Source organism: Gymnoscopelus braueri (assembly GCF_963280865.1).
Source record: "Gymnoscopelus braueri genome assembly, chromosome: 10".
NCBI lineage: Eukaryota > Metazoa > Chordata > Actinopteri > Myctophiformes > Myctophidae > Gymnoscopelus > Gymnoscopelus braueri.
In genome coordinates, this window is record NC_137611.1 from 32,910,784 (window position 1) to 32,926,800 (window position 16,017).

A 16,017-nucleotide genomic window follows, 5' to 3' on the forward strand; every position below is an offset into this window, starting at 1 on the left:
CTCTATACTCACTGAACCTGCTCAGTTTGCCAGGTTCTTTCCCCCCCCCATATGTATAATATTTGATGCCTCAAATTGCAGACAGACTTCAATGAGTGAAGCGATGCCAAAACCAGATTAGAGAGCCTTTAAAATAAAATATGGCTGCCTCAGAGGATGTCCTTGATGCAATATCACCTGATAAAGGGCCAGAACAAGCAAACCTTACATACTGTACAAATATACAAACTTTGGAAAGTTATTGTGAATAAAATTCACCAACTTCACAAGTAGCAGCAGAAAGAGAGACTCCGTTTTTTCCCCATGTTCCAGTGGCAGCCATCCATCAAATAAACACAAATGTGCTTGTCCTCATTAAACATCATGCCTTATCTGGATGACTAATTCAAACAAATTTGAATGGCACATTTATGACAAGTTTGCACAATTGAACTACATGTTCACCAAATGAGTTCCAATATAGCTACTACTGTCACCAGTCAGTCTCACCAGTCTAGTGAGCATCTCCACACAGCAAACTTATTTTTACACAATATTGGATGTGACAGCCTTGCACTTCAGGAGATGCAAGCACTGCAGAACTGATGCACGCAAAGCATTCAACATCATGCTTTATATTGCTACAAAATAGTTAGGTCATACAAAAACATTTTGCATCATCTGGTAAGTCTGTATTGGCCTAAATGTGTCCTAAGTTGAAGGAGACGCTAGATCCACACAAATTAAGATCATATACATTTCTTCACACCGTAAACCAATGGAGCACTATGATGTGGTCAAAAAACACTCACTTTCACTTTAAGGCATTAACTCATCGATCACTCAACTGAAGGGAGAGAACATAACATTTCCTTTGGGACGTAAGTCTTATAGCACAACACAGTCCACAACAATAACCTGAGTTCCTAATTACATCAATGGAATTGACATCTTGGCATTTTCATTTCCATGACGACAACTTCATGCTGGGTGATCTAAGAAGGGATCGCAATGACCACCACGTAAATGCATGTCATCACATTTCAAAACCAAAAAACTCCTAATGGAGAGTAAACCACAATAAGGTGGCATGCAACTTAATTACATGGACTTAACATAAAACATGCATATCTTGAGTGCCTGTATGAATTAATATACCTGTAGACCGCTCAACAGCACTAAGGAGCACTGAATGTACATGAAAAAAAAAACATGTTTGAGAACAAATCAATGTAAAGTGAAAAGGTAGGCATTTTTGGTGTATGTTCATTACCCATGCCAAGTTACAGAAATTACAAAGTACGGATGCTTAAGCAGATGTGTGGTCAGGGTTTGCTGCATCAGGAAAGGCAGGAACTCTCTACTGAAAGTGAATGTGAGAGATGTGCACAAAACGTATGGACTGTAGATTAAAGGTAGGGCAAGTGATTTTCTTTGGTTAAAATAAGTGTTAAATAGCTCTATATTCTGATAGTACTCATTGCTATAGAGTGTTTGTTCAGTAAAAGGAGTCTCCTTGTCTCTCCAGCTCTTTATAAAACAGAAAATGCATTTTCGTTTCAGTTTCAGTTTCATTTCCAATTTTATCCAATCAGGATAGAGAACTCAATCAGGATATAGACTAAACAAGTGAAATTGGAAGTGATGACACTAAGAAATGAGCAGTAAAAATTGGAACTGGAACACTATAAAAATGAAGCTTAAAAATTGGTACTTTCTCCTGATTGGCTGAGATTTTGACACTGTATTTGAAAATGTATTTTCTGTTTATTTAAGAGCTGGAGAGACTCCTGTTACTGAACAAACACTGTATAGCAATGATTACTATCAGAATATAGTGCTTTAACCTTTTAACAAAATACTTTTTGTTTTAACCCAAAAATATCACTTACCCTACCTTTAAAGAAAGTAGGCAGAAATTATAATTGTGACATTAACCATTTAAAACCTATATATTTTGTTGAACGGGGGTCGCCCAGGGGCCTGTAATGGGCCCCCTCCTTATTTCCCCACTACATCAAATCTCCTCGCTAGAAATAGTGTTGCAAGCTTGTAGTTCTGATATTTTTGCCGAATGTTTGCCTATTTCTGCTGAATGTTCACCTATTATGACATGCCCAGAATAGGGATGCTAGGGTTCATGTGGTTAAAGCCCAATGTATACTTCATTGTACAACAGTGTTGCTCACCAAAAGAGTATACAATAAATTAGGCTTAAGATGATACGAACGTGTCTTCTTCACTGAATTCATTGTTGAGTCATAGCAGCAGTGTTCTACACCGCCTGCATTACAGTATCTTTCCTCGTGTGCTTCGTGTCAAGGCTTCTGCTTTGCAAACATATATTCTGCATCTGCGTTTGAGTTAAGGAGTGAGCGTGCCTGTTGCCTGTGTGTGCGCATGTCAGTGTGTTAGTCCGTCTTTGTTGGATGAGTGCTCTACGAGTCCTCATTCAGCTCCCGACTATCAGTCCTGGCAATCTTTCGTGGAGGTGCGGCATTCTCTCCTTCAGCCTGCTCCTGTTCTCTCTTTTTGGCTGCATTCTGGAGGGTACAAGTCAAAAGTCAGAACGATGTTCAATTGTAAAAGCAGTGGTTGTCATCTGTACAATCAAACAGAATGCAACAGGCCTCATGTCCAACGTACTTGTAATGACATTAATGCAATTATGGAAACTAACATTTTTAAACGTATACTAAACCATTGAAAAAGACTCAATACTCACACTAATCTATTATTATGACATCTCTAATCTATGCAGGAACAAATTCAATGGGGAAAAATTACTTTGAAAAATACCAATTTTAACTTAATTATTTGTGTACAACAACATTTTACATGACATCCAATGAGAAGAAGTCCTTTACCTTCTTATCCCACTGCTGATGAAGATATCGCAATAAGATGTTTGTCTTCTCTGTGACTATAACTGAGGAGAAACACAAAAACATTAACAGATCGATTAATCAGATTACAATTTAGGCATTTAGTGGACGCTCTTATCCAGAGCGACTAACTAACAATCTCAGAACATTTACTGAGCAATGAAAAAGGGCAGACAAAGAGGGAAGGCTACAGCTTATTGCCCTATTTACCCCAGAGTTAACGGATCATATAATGTGTACACCTACACTCAGGGATAAGTGTAGGTGTAAATTGAGAAATTACAATGACAAAGTGACATAATATCTGTGACATTGAGACCCTTAACAGGGTCACAGAATGAGTTACTGTTTTTGCCATTGTGGCATTATACTCCAGTTTCTTGCTTCACCAAGATGATTTGATGTAGCTCACCTGCCTTATAACATCCTCAACCTTGAGACACTTACTCTGTTCTGAAGGATAATCCCGAGTTGGAAGATACACTGATGGCCGGCGATTCTACATAAATAAATAATAAAACAAACAAAAAAAGAAAGGGGGTGGGGGTTAGTTGGGGTCAAGACAGATAATAATTGTGACTCACAGGGGGTTGACATTAACTTTTTGAGGCATTTGTCACTTGTCTGGGCAAAAAAAAATCATTTTACATGGAATGTATTTACTTTTCTTGCATTTTCTTTATTATTTGCTAAGTTTCCTGGAATCATTCCAGGCACAGGCCCACAGCCTACATCAAGATGTAACTTTGGAAACACAAGAACACTTACCGAGGCTTTACACACAGAGTCTGCGTGGAATCTGCTGAAGTTGCTTTTGTTGTAGACAGGTAGCCCTCTCAAGAAATCTGCCTGTTAATGACAAGGAACGTCAACAACTCTGTCCACTAAACTTGATCATGTACGTTAAGTGATAAATAAAATGTGTATTTAACAGGCGCTAATGACAGCAATATAGGAGTCAAGAAGACATAATGCAAATCCTCTCCCCCACTACATAAATGCACGTAACACGCAAGTGATTATCCCAGAGTGTGTGAACGGACACATGGCTTTAATCAATGGTGTAAAGTAGCTAAGTACATTTACTCGAGTACTGTACTTAAGTACAATTTAATTAAGGTATTACTTAATTTCGAATTTTCAATACCTTTACTTCTACTCCACTACATCTCAGAGGCAAGGATTGTACTTTAACTCCACTACAATTATTTGAAAACTTTAGTAACTAGTTACTTTGCAGACATAAGTGATTATATTATAGAACATTAACCACTTCAGCCCCATTTTATACCTAGGCTATTTGAAAATAGCCAATCTACAAGCTTTGTGAGCAATTGATGTACACAAAAGCAAAAGTACAAAGGTATGCCAATACCTTTGTACTTTTACTCAAGTAACATTTTGAACACAGGCCTTTTACTTGTAACAAGAGTATTTTTATATTGTGGTATTGTTACTTTTACTTAAGTAAAATATCAGAGTACTTCTTCCACCACCGGCTTTAATAAATGTAAACAAACCAGCAGTTATAGTAGTTAACCACCACTGCCACAGGAAAGAAAGACATTACTGCTTACTACAAAACGTACCGATGATTAGAAGAAACTTCAAACATGTTATATAGTAATAGCCAATTACACATTACCTTATCCATATTGATCTTGGTTAAGCTCCTTGGTAAAGTAATGAGAGCTGAAAGGAACGGTCGCTAACGGCTCGCCGCTACTAGCTAAACGTTGTCGTCCAAAAAAAGCGTTGTTTACCAATTCCGATTCTTGCGTTTGTAACAATAAATGCTCCAGATATTCGTTCGATATTTATCACATTCTCTTATCACCCACAAACACTGTCATCGCAGTTCGTTAAATCGTCCAATTAGTTGCCACAAATGCTCAAGGTTCTTTCCTCTCTCTGTCTTGATGCTCCTCTTCCACATCTACTCCATCTTTGTTGTTCGTCCGTGTGGGCAGAGTTGCCAGATTGTGTGAAAGAAGTAAGGAGCCAGGCCTATGCAAGCCCAAAAGAAGCGACTAGGCTACATGAGCACTTTAAACCTATGCAGTACAATGGCTATTTGAAAATAGCCGATCTACAAGCTCACAACGCGTTGCATTCACGACGCATTGTGAGCTTGTAGATCGGCTATTTAAAAAAAAGATTTTGAAAAGAAAAAAATAAATAAGATTTGGAATATATTTGGGGGGGGAAATCTGGGGTCTCCGGTCATACAGTAATTTGACATGCACATGTTTGAGGACTGTTAAATCAATAACAAAAAAAATTTAATTAAAAAAATCAACAACACATAAAAACAAGCCGAAAAAAACGCAACCTGCAACTACCAATATTTAGAAGTCGCTTATAATAAGCGGACATGGCAACCCTGAGTGTGGGCGGTAACCTTCAGCTATTCCAACGACACCATTGGTTGATGACTGGTAAACACGTCCAGGAAGACTGCTCATTGGCGAGCAAGTAAAGGCCAACCCTCCAATACACAGAGGGGGCGGGGCTTATCTAAAGCATGGAAACCTCTTCCTACTGTCATCCTAAAAAGTTCCGGGTACCCGGACTGTAGTAATCTTCATGGATACAGGATAGGTGGGCACTGGACATCTGGGCACCTCGATGTATAATTGGCTATTTTGTCAAAATGTTAAAAATTCTTCAGTCTTCAGTAATGTGAAGTATATGATGTGAACATGGACGGTATTATCAGACTTAATTTTATATACTTCATGTCTATGCCCCAAAATGACTCAAAATACAGGTTTTGTATCAATTGTAGAAATATTAGACCTTAATTGTCTAATGTTTAAGCATGTTCTAATCATGAATAGTTTACTTAAAACATTTTCCAGATATTTCATGTTTTAACCTTTTGGGAAATGTAACACAGAGGTGCCCACTATCCTGTTACCACCTCCACTGTCTCACTCTGGCCTAGAAACAATCCAATTCCATTCTTTATTTAATACCCAGGTGTGGGTGCTACAGACTGAAGTTAAGGTGTCTTCAAGAGAAAATCCAGCAGTTGTTGATAAAATGGTGTGGCTTTCAGAAGCAGAATCATCTTTACTGTCACATCACAGGTTTACAGGTGTAAAAGGTGGGTGAAATTAGTTTTATTATTTCCGTGTGTGTGTGTATCTGTGTGTGTGTGTGTGTGTGTGTGTGTGTGTGTGTGTGTGTGTGTGTGTGTGTGTGTGTGTGTATATATATATATAATATATATCCTTTACAACTATTTTCTCTTATTCTTATCCACCCTGTCTAGAAGCTTCAAGTACAAGAATTTCACAGCATAAAATGCTGCTACAGACTGAAAAATAAATACATTGGTGAAATTGAGGCACTGTCCTTGTCTTTTTATTTTGTTGGTGAGTGCTACCATACATCATTGTATGCTGAGTCTTTTGCTACAGACAGTATTTTATGTGTAGGCTATGTATAAACACCTTCCAAAGTTCCATGACATAGTCTGTTTGACTCAAACATGACATTGACTTCTTAATATTCTAACTTAGGAAAATATCTTAACAACTTTATTATTTAATTAACAACAGATTAATTAACAATTTTCCCTTTAAATGAAATAGAAGTGGGATCTTTATTCAAAAACAGCTGAGACACAAGGACAACTTTGCAAGCTTATTTTACTTGACATACAGTATCCTACAATAAATCAAATGCCACTGAAATTATAATAATACATTTTTGGCCAGGTTGGTGAATACCTCCACAGCCAGTATTTCTGTTTTCATTGCCAAGTCTTAAGAGGATCAACAGAGAAAAGGTCATTCCCATTTGGCACTCTCAGTGCGAGAGAGATTTTCTTCCCTTCAACATGCGGCGCAGAAGGACCTCGATGCCTCCCTTGGTACTGAGTCTTTTGACCCAGCCATGGGTCCTGATCCGTTTGATGTTCTTGGGCTGGTACTCTGTGCCTCTCTTCTTCGTCCGTACCTGTTGGTAGTGCCAAGGAAGCTGCTGGAACAGCCCTGTACGCTCAGTCTGCGACAGGAGTGGTGCACATCTGGAAATCTGAGGTTCTGGGGCAGCTCTGGATAGAACCCAGCTGCTGAGAAGTCTATGGTGGGAAGCACCACCGTTTGGAGTAGCAGTGCTGTTGAGAGAACATGGCATATATAAATAGTTGCTATGCTTAATTAATAGCTCAACAGCAGTCTGTATGTAAAATTCTGTTTTGACAACACAGGCAAGGCTTTGAAAGAGAATGTTGCATTTACATCATTCTCTCTCTCTCACACACACACACACACACACACACACACACACACACACACACACACACACACACACACACACACACACACACACACACACACACACACACACACACACACACACACACACACACACACACACACACACACACACACACACACACACACACACACACACACACACACACACACACACACACACACATCTCTTTGGTAACTTAGCATAGCATCTTAGGCTAGCCGGCTAGCCACATACATTGCTAGCCTTTCTAACATGCGATTCGATTGATATAATTACCTGCTCAAAGGTGTCACTCCACGTAATCGGAGTAGAGAATTCCGTATAACATTCATTTTGGATTTGATTTATTTTTAAAAAGGTGTATTTACAAAAAATATCACTGCCATGGACACAGCATGAAAGTCACAGGATTTCCCAGGCACTCTCAATACATGAGACATTGTGATTGGCTCGGAAATGTCGGCCAATAGAATCGCTCTTTACTGAAACGCAGCAGGCGAGCTCTTATGGGTTAACTCTATGGTTATATATAGAGTTATAATATATCTATTATGATCTCTAGTACACACAGAGGAGAGAAGTTCCACATTATGGTTTTATTTCTCTTTACTGCGTCCAATTATTTAATATATACCTACATGTATCACTCCGTGAGCAGTGGTGTAGTAATTGTACATTATTACTCAAGTACTGTACTTAAGTACAATTTTGAGGTATTTTTTACTTTACTTGAGTATTTCCAATTTGCAATACTACTCCACATCTCAGAGGCAATTATACATTTACTCCACTACAATTATTTGAAAACTTTAGTTATTAGTTACTTTGTAGATTTGTATTTATTATTATTACAAAATATAAATTAACCACTTCAGTTCAGCCTCATACTAACTATAAGCTACTTCGGCTATTTGAAAATAGCCAAGCTCACAACGGGTCGCGATGCAACTGTGAGCTTGTAGATCTACTATTTTCAAAAGATTTTTATACATTTTGAAAGGTGACAATCTGCATAATGAGTACTTTTACTTTTTGTACTTAAAAACATCTCAATACTTATATAAGTACTGAGATGTTTTTTTAAGTAAAAGTATCAATAGCCAATTACTCTCCACCACTGGATATTTCAGCCTCATCAAACATTTCATCTGGCACACATGACTAGTAAACGTATGAAAATTGACATTTTCATTACATGTCATCATGTAATTAAGAATTAAGAATAATAATCACGGATTAGTAACATATTGTAATTAGAGTAGGAAGAGAATTCTGAAAGACACGACCAGCTGCTACCCGTTCCCAATCCCATTATAACGATAAATGGGTTCTCTCTCCTGATTGGGTGAAATTGGCATTGGAAAATGTATTTTCTGTTTACTAAAGAGCTGGAGAGACATAGGGAGACCCATGTTTCTGAACAAGCACCACCACTTTTTAACTAAACAAAACAACTTTTTTGTATTAATAAAAAAGTTGAGCCTGGCGGTTAGGCCAACTACAGAGTACCTAAATTTTTCCACGCACACACGCACGCACGCACGCACGCGCGCAGAGAGAGAGAGAGAGAGAGAGAGAGAGAGACGTTCATCTCTCAGCCTTAGCAACAGGGATACAAGACTCTCCTATTGGCCCCTGCTTCTCCTCGATTGGTCCTCTATTGGTCATCTTCATTGCCACTCAGCAGACAGGAGGACACTGTGGATGCAGATACAAGGGCAAAAGGGTTGGGGACAATCTCACTAGGATGCGCAATAACAGTACATGCTGATGGAGAGGAATGCATGTTTGTAGAGCCAGTGGGATGATTTTATTTAAATGCAAGTAGTGCACTGGAGTTTTAATATAAATTCAAGCCTTTCTTCACGTTTTATTTTCAATCTAATGATGCTAATTAACAGCCAGTAATTAATTAACCACCCATCTAGCGTAATACGGAGCCTACGCTGTTCCTGTGTTGCAGCAAATGCAACATTTTTCTCAATGCAGTTTCAGCGGCCCTTGACTGTGGAATATTTGATGCACATCTCTACTCGCCCATAAACGACAACAACCTTGCAGGTAAGGAATCGATTTCGCTGTCATTTTATTGTTTATGAGCTGATCTAGCCATTATGCATCAGCACATGTAAACAATGCATGATAGATGCATGAGTAGTTTATGTCTTCAGAATATCAAATGATTAGACATGTAATTTGATGATGCATCGACCTTGTTCTTGCAGTCCAAATTGACCAATTACCCCTGCCTTTATAGGTCTACATTTTTACAAAATGGTAGATAACCTGTTTATCTTGAATTCCTAATTTGTTAAATTGTTTAATATTTATGCAATTGGAATGCTAGGGTAAACAAAATAGTTATCTATATCTGTCATAAAAAAGGTGACATAGGCTACCCCAATAGATGTTTTAAATCAAAGCCAGTACCACCATCACCTGCAAAATACCATTATCTGCAAAATATGAATGAAGGAATCCTCTGTAATGTAAAGTACATTTTGCACAGTTATTGCATGGGCAGTTCAGCTCTTAAAATGTGTATCTGCATTTGCCATAGGCCTGCTACACTACAACGCTGTGCAAAACAATGTAGGCCTTGCAGGTGGAAATGTAGAGCAGCACTGCACACTGTGTACCAAATGTGGGCTATAGGCTACTTGAAGCCCAGCTTATCAACCTAATTCTGCATTGCAGGCCAGAAAATAAAATGGCTGAATTACATTAGAACAACTTGACTTTGAGGTGAGGGAATTCTGGTATATTTGTATATATTCAAATCCCATTTAGAGAGGGAAGAGAGATGTTGTTTTGATGAGCAGAACCTGCAGTAATGTTCATGGTCATGTGGTGTGCGTAGCTAGGTCAGAATCATCCAAACATTGAAGCAAGGATAGACTGGCTTGATGTGCATTACTGTGCACCTTATTATGGAAAATGCTGTGAAGTTAAACACGCTACAGTCCAAATACAATTAGACACAACAGAAATGATTTTTAACAGATTGGCATTCTAGCAATTCCATAACACTCCTAGAGACCTCGCTTAGCAGTCCCTCTGCCCATTCAATACACATATACAGTATATAAGCCGACATATATATACGTACATAAAATAGGCCTATATACGTACACCTACAGTACATAGGTTAAACCTTTTATGTATTTCACTGCAGTGTGATGGCTGTGGAACACAAAATTATGGCTGCTTTGGATACACAGTAAAATCCGGAGTGTTACATACATTTCACTATAGTATCAAGCACTTTTTTGTTTAGTTCGCAGTTTTATGTGATTTTATGCTTTCATGCTGAATGTCTTGTAGACTGACAAGACACTGGCACCTGGCAGGGTGTGTGCGACATAGGCTTCTGGTTTTCTCTCCATGTTGATTACAACTCGGCCCCTTGTTGAAACAGGATAATGATGCACTGACCATATGACCGCTACCAGAATCCACCCCAACCCTCACCCCATCATGTTTCTTCCTCCCACAACCCTCACCCATCATCATCTCTCTCCCTCCCCCTAACCCTCATCCCATCATGTCTCTCCCTCTCTTTTGTATTCTCCCTTTCTTTTTCTGTCTGTTTCTGTCTCTTCTTTTTTCGTAGTTCCTGGCCTCTTTCCATCACTGATCATTTAGCCCTTTTAAGACATTAATGGCCTCCCCTGTATAGGCGATGTGGAGATACAGTGAGCAGCACCTCACGGAGAGGAAGGTTAATGCCCAGATCAATGCCTTCATCCCTTTTCACCTCACTGCCAGCCATGATCTGTATAAAGAATATCGTTCATTACCTTGCTTTGGCCAAAATGTTGTAGATGTTGAGTTTGACTGTGACGAAGCAGAATAATTGCTTCTGCATCTCATTACCTTAACAAACCTTTAACAATTTGCCTGGGGAGCTGGCACCAGTACCAGTGTACTGCTGCCAGCGTAATGTGGAAGGCATTCATCCTGGGTGACTATTGTGATTAACAACCCAAATAAAACGGTTAGAGATCAGTAGCAGGATTTTTTTGAATTATGGATAAATCTGGGGTTTGAAGGAGGATATATGATTTGGGAGGAGGGGATCACTGAAAGCTTTGTCTTCCCCCTCCCAGCGAGACCAAACATCTGACTGCTGCCTGGACTATATTGGAATCTTTTTTTTTAATGGCAAATGAATATGCACAAATACATCATTTGTTGCCATATTAAATGGATAGATTAAATGGTGGACGTAAAACAGCAAATCTTTCATATCTTTTCATTTACGTACATATACTAGGACTAGGTATTAGGTACTGTATATTGGTGTGTGGTGTTATAGCATCTGTCTTCTGCTGAAGTTTGTTTTGTTGCACCTGGCCTTTATCTAATCATGTTTAGCGGTTGAGTGGTTTAAACATTCTAGGAATCTATAATAAGTATGGGTGTAAATGTATGTACATCAGTGTTAATGGGATGTGCATGTAACTATGAGCAAGGCATATAAACAAGTTATGTCTCCCAATTTAGATATGACATTTCCTGTTCTGTTTCCCTGTGATAATAGAGAGAGTATAGAGAGATATATGAAACTATTTGCCCAAGTGCCAAACCCTGCCTGAGTCATGACTGGACACAAATGCTGTAACAGCAGTCTTCACAGAGCTTTGTAAACCGATTGCTACTTTACAGTGTAATGTAAATACATTATACTGGAATGAACCAAGTCATGTGCCATGACTCAGTCTATTTATACACAAAGAGACTAGCCATGTTGGAAAGAGACGTGGCTATTTATAGATAGTATCAGTAATGTGAATGGTCCCACTGAATGGACTTATGAAAGGTTATTGTGTTATTGTTGTCTGTCTATGGGTTGATTTTGAATCTCTGAATGTTAAGCTGCTTTTCAACCAAGGTGAGTTACGTTGTGAGTGAAAGGAGATTGACTCTGTTGTTTGATATTGAGTAGGAATGGGTCTATCTTTGTTAATGATATTGACAGCAAAAAGGTCTGTTCGGCTTCAGGCATTTACCTCTGATTTTGAAGGGACATGCTTTGCGGATGAAGACGACCACCCTAGTGGGTTCATTTTCACACTGTGGTTGTCATAGAGTTTTGAAAGGATTACTAACAAGAAGGGAAACAATGAGGATTAAAGATGTGTTGGTTATTTACTGATGTCAAGCAGATAATCACACTTTAGCAGATTGTTTCCCATCATGTCACAACATTGTCAATATTCTGTGTTTGTGGTGGACTTTGTTTTTATACACATGCATAGCTGAAATGTTTCATTTCAAAGAAGTTTGGTGAAAAGACATTTCTGTGTTTCTGTATCATGTTGTTTGCAGATTTCCCTCATTGCCTGTGCTTTGTCATTGCAGGTGAGCACCATGCTGACCAGCATCGCTGAGGGTATCCTGTGCTGCTTAACTGGGAAGGCTGCCAGCCTGGTCTTGCCCCTGGACTCCTCTGAACCCTCTGATGGCTTCGAGTTTGTTGAAGTCAAGCCCGGACGAGTCCTGCGCGTGCGTCATATTATTCCCGAGCGTCCGCCTGTAGTAACGGAAGACCAAGTGTCAGGGAAGGAGAGCTGTGAGTCTCAGGGTGACGACAGGCCTGAGGATTCTAAAGACAATAATAAGAGCACCGGTGGCAGCAGTGTGCACTGCAAGAGGAAGATCACCGTCTACCGCAATGGCCAGCTGGTGATTGATAACCTGGGTGACGTGCTGCACTCCGAGATCCTGCAGGGTCAGGACGGAGACTTGGAGCCCTGCAGCACCGTGGAGGTGGAGCTGGCTGACTACCGGGAACTGGCGTCTTCTCCGGACCCCAACCCTGTACCACCCACCGTTCCTCCAGCCTCCGGGAAGCCCGCCCCACCCCCTCGCCGCCGTCGTCGTAAGCCAAAGCGCACAGTGCTCATTGACTCCAAAAGGGAGATCACCAGTTGCAAAGGCACACACTCTGACGTGGCTCTGTTCTTCGTGCATGGCGTGGGTGGCTCTCTGGACATCTGGGGCAGCCAGCTGGACTTCTTCTCCCGTCTAGGCTATGAAGTCATCGCGCCAGACCTGGCGGGACATGGGGCCAGCACTGGCCCACAGATCGCCGCAGCGTACACTTTCTATGCCCTGGCAGAGGACCTGCGCGCCATCTTTACGAGATATGCACGCAAACGCAACATTCTAATTGGTCACTCATATGGGTGAGTCTTTTTAGTCTAACATGGAATTTCTGTTAAAAATATTCACAATTGATTTATCACTTTTGTAAATTGAAGCATTTCTGTGTTCACTATAATCAGTCAATAATGGCTAATAATAGATTTGCTCCCAAAACCTCCAAACACAATGAAAATTTCCCTCCTCAATTTAAACCAAAAATTTAATTGTGATTCTTCCTATCCCAAATGTTAACATGTTCAACCCATCTTATGTCTCCCAGGGTGTCATTCTGCACCTTCCTGGCCCATGAATATCCTGACCTTGTCCATAAGGTGGTGATGATCAATGGAGGGGGTCCCACAGCTCTGGAGCCCAGTCTCTGCTCTATCTTCCAGCTACCTTCTTGTGTTCTTCACTGTCTGTCCCCCTGTCTGGCCTGGAGCTTCCTAAAGTAAGACCTGAGACTGGACTGTGTAAAAACGAACACTTAAATCTAGAACAGAACAAAGTAACTTCCCTTATCACAAGCCTAACAAAACAACATTGTAGTAGTGCAGAATGTACACTAAAAATTGCTTTACATTAGCATCAATTACCTAAGTGTTATATTTGACATCTAAAATGCACACAAACCCTCTCTCTGTCCACAGAGCTGGTTTTGCCCGTCAAGGTGCCAAAGAGAAGCAGCTGCTAAAGCAGGGCAATGCCTTTAATGTGTCGCCATTTGTTTTACGTGCCATGATGAGTGGGCAGTACTGGCCCGAGGGGGACGAGGTGTACCACGCTGAGCTCACCGTGCCCATCCTGCTGGTGCACGGCATGTGTGACAAGTTTGTTCCCATGGATGAGGACCAGCGCATGGCAGAGGTACCACATGATGGATCCAGAACAGATAAAAAAAAATCATCAAATGCAATATTGATACAAAAGCTACTTGTAATAGACTTACATTTATTTTAGGGAATTGCATTTAATTTGGGGTAAAACCAAAGAGGTGGTTCATACAATTTATATTGAATTCAAAATAGTGGGGGAAGCATACTGTGGTGACTGCAAAAATATTCACTGTTTTATGTGACGTGTCACATAATGTCATTTTAATCCTACCGATTGTGTTATACAAACATTACTTTTGTTTTTTGTAGATTCTCCTGTTTGCCTTCCTGAAAGTAATCGAGGAGGGGAGCCATATGGTCATGATGGAGTGCCCGGAGATGGTCAACACCTTGCTGCATGAATTCTTCTTATGGGAGCCCGACATGTCCAAAAAGGACAGTGCCAAAATAGACACAGAGAAGAGCACTAATGTCAATGGCACTATTCAGACGCTGAGAGTACACAAGTCCTTGGACAAATAACCTGTAAGGAGTTACTTGTACTTCATGGTTGAGTCAATTAGAGGGCCTGCCTTTTGACGGGTAAGTTCTTAAGGCTGTTTCCGGGCTGAGGGCTGTAGATGAAGCCACATCTCCAGGATGTGTGCAGCTGCTGGTGTTTCAAGATAAAGAGGGACTATAATAAAGAAGCAGGGAGAAACTTACCAGAGAAAATGTGAAGAAGAGGGGACCAGTTACAAAAACGGAGACTGCTTGTTTCTGTTTCTCTTTTTGACATGGTATCTGACTATCTGTGCTCCATCGTGTGGTGTTTGTAAAATCACAAAGTAATGGGAGGTCCACAGGACCATGTCCATTTGTGATTATTGTGTGAACATGCTTTCTGAAGAATGGACCACTGACAAACCAAAGTGCAAAAGTGTGTGAGTTTCCTTGTTTTCATCCAATAACACCTTCTGTAAAGTGCTTAAGATCTTACCTGCCCTTGTGAAATGATCACTAACCTACCATCTTAGATGTTCTCAATGAAAAGGCACAGGGATACTTATGTAGTCAACAGAGGAATCATACAATGAGATTTTGCACATATTGATGGTGAAGATCAGAATATGAATTGTAGTTACACAAGTTGGTAATGATATTGTACAACCAAATACTGACTGGATGGTAGTGCGGAATTGGTAATTGTTTTGACATATTTGCAGTATACTGGCTACAAAGAGGAGTTAAATCATATGCCTAGATGTAACAACCTCACCACACCGACATTTCTTTGTTGCTATGCCAAAGCAGAGGTGATTATAAAATATAAACTGTTCAACCATAATCCATTCACATCATCATTTACACTGTGTTCCTCATCAAGCTTGGTCACAGATATTGTGAGTAACAATGGATCATCTATGCACAAGTACTAGAAGATGGCCATTTAAAATTCTAAATCCTATAATACTAACTGTGTCTACTCTATGCAGTATATATAGTATTAACACTAATATAATATATATATATATAATACTGAAAATATAAAATATCCTACTGAAAACTTAAAGCATTTTCCTCTTTTATTTATATATACTGTGTATATATGTGTATGTACAGTATGTGTGTGTATAAAGATATATACACACACGTGTGTGTAACAGCAACTGCCATAGCAGATAAAACCACATGTTGTTTTATTAACAGTTGATGTTAGAACTCTGAAGGTGATAAATGTATATGAAGAGCATACTCCCCTACTACCCTCCAGTCAACTATATTGATCTAACAGACAGTGTTACAAGAGAAAGCTCAACCTGGTATTTACTAAAAGACATTCGTTCATGAATGTTGTTTTGTCTCATAATGAGACAATGAGATAAGAGAGATTTTAAGTATGAAGCACAGTCAAATAC

At 39.7% G+C, this 16,017-nt stretch overlaps 3 protein-coding genes across 4 annotated transcripts; 1 reads left to right on the forward strand and 2 right to left on the reverse strand.

The window, feature by feature from the left end:
• Nucleotides 1-598: 598 nt before the first annotated feature.
• On the reverse strand, nucleotides 599-4,819 carry LOC308094176 (DET1- and DDB1-associated protein 1-like). Its single transcript, XM_080440666.1, has 5 exons — nucleotides 4,510-4,819; nucleotides 3,633-3,713; nucleotides 3,312-3,363; nucleotides 2,847-2,908; nucleotides 599-2,522 (listed from the first exon to the last, which is right to left on the reverse strand). Exons 1-5 carry the CDS (start codon nucleotides 4,516-4,518, stop codon nucleotides 2,418-2,420), a joined length of 309 nt encoding a protein of 102 aa, XP_080296792.1. The 5' UTR covers nucleotides 4,519-4,819; the 3' UTR covers nucleotides 599-2,417.
• Nucleotides 4,820-6,502: 1,683 nt separating this feature from the next.
• mrpl34 (mitochondrial ribosomal protein L34) lies at nucleotides 6,503-7,559 on the reverse strand. The gene is made up of 2 exons (XM_080440569.1): nucleotides 7,410-7,559; nucleotides 6,503-6,990 (listed from the first exon to the last, which is right to left on the reverse strand). The coding sequence occupies exons 1-2, from the start codon at nucleotides 7,463-7,465 to the stop codon at nucleotides 6,681-6,683; spliced, it is 366 nt and encodes a 121-aa protein (XP_080296695.1). The 5' UTR covers nucleotides 7,466-7,559; the 3' UTR covers nucleotides 6,503-6,680.
• Nucleotides 7,560-9,031: 1,472 nt separating this feature from the next.
• LOC308093039 (protein ABHD8-like) lies at nucleotides 9,032-15,617 on the forward strand. Of its 2 annotated transcripts, none has more exons than XM_080439245.1 (5): nucleotides 9,032-9,194; nucleotides 12,498-13,324; nucleotides 13,564-13,734; nucleotides 13,934-14,150; nucleotides 14,429-15,617. In XM_080439245.1, the coding sequence occupies exons 2-5, from the start codon at nucleotides 12,507-12,509 to the stop codon at nucleotides 14,639-14,641; spliced, it is 1,419 nt and encodes a 472-aa protein (XP_080295371.1). In that variant the 5' UTR covers nucleotides 9,032-9,194; nucleotides 12,498-12,506; the 3' UTR covers nucleotides 14,642-15,617. The 2 variants fall into 2 exon arrangements, with proteins under 2 accessions (XP_080295371.1, XP_080295370.1); XM_080439244.1 differs by lacking the exon at nucleotides 9,032-9,194 and adding an exon at nucleotides 11,947-12,027.
• The last annotated feature ends 400 nt before the right edge of the window (nucleotides 15,618-16,017 follow it).

Bases quoted from the DNA above. Each gene is read 5' to 3' on its own strand.
- LOC308094176 (XM_080440666.1), bottom strand. The intron at 2,909-3,311 runs GTAAGTGTCTCA...GTTTCTCCTCAG, and splicing joins GGATTATCCTTCAGAACAGA to TTATAGTCACAGAGAAGACA. The intron at 2,523-2,846 runs GTAAAGGACTTC...TGTACCCTCCAG, and splicing joins ATCAGCAGTGGGATAAGAAG to AATGCAGCCAAAAAGAGAGA.
- mrpl34 (XM_080440569.1), bottom strand. From the start codon at position 7,465: ATGAATGTTATACGGAATTCTCTACTCCGATTACGTGGAGTGACACCT. The intron at 6,991-7,409 runs GTAATTATATCA...TTCTCTCAACAG, and splicing joins GGAGTGACACCTTTGAGCAG to CACTGCTACTCCAAACGGTG.
- LOC308093039 (XM_080439244.1), top strand. From the start codon at position 12,004: ATGTTAAGCTGCTTTTCAACCAAG. The intron at 12,028-12,497 runs GTGAGTTACGTT...TTGTCATTGCAG, and splicing joins TAAGCTGCTTTTCAACCAAG to GTGAGCACCATGCTGACCAG. The intron at 14,151-14,428 runs GTACCACATGAT...TGTTTTTTGTAG, and splicing joins AGGACCAGCGCATGGCAGAG to ATTCTCCTGTTTGCCTTCCT.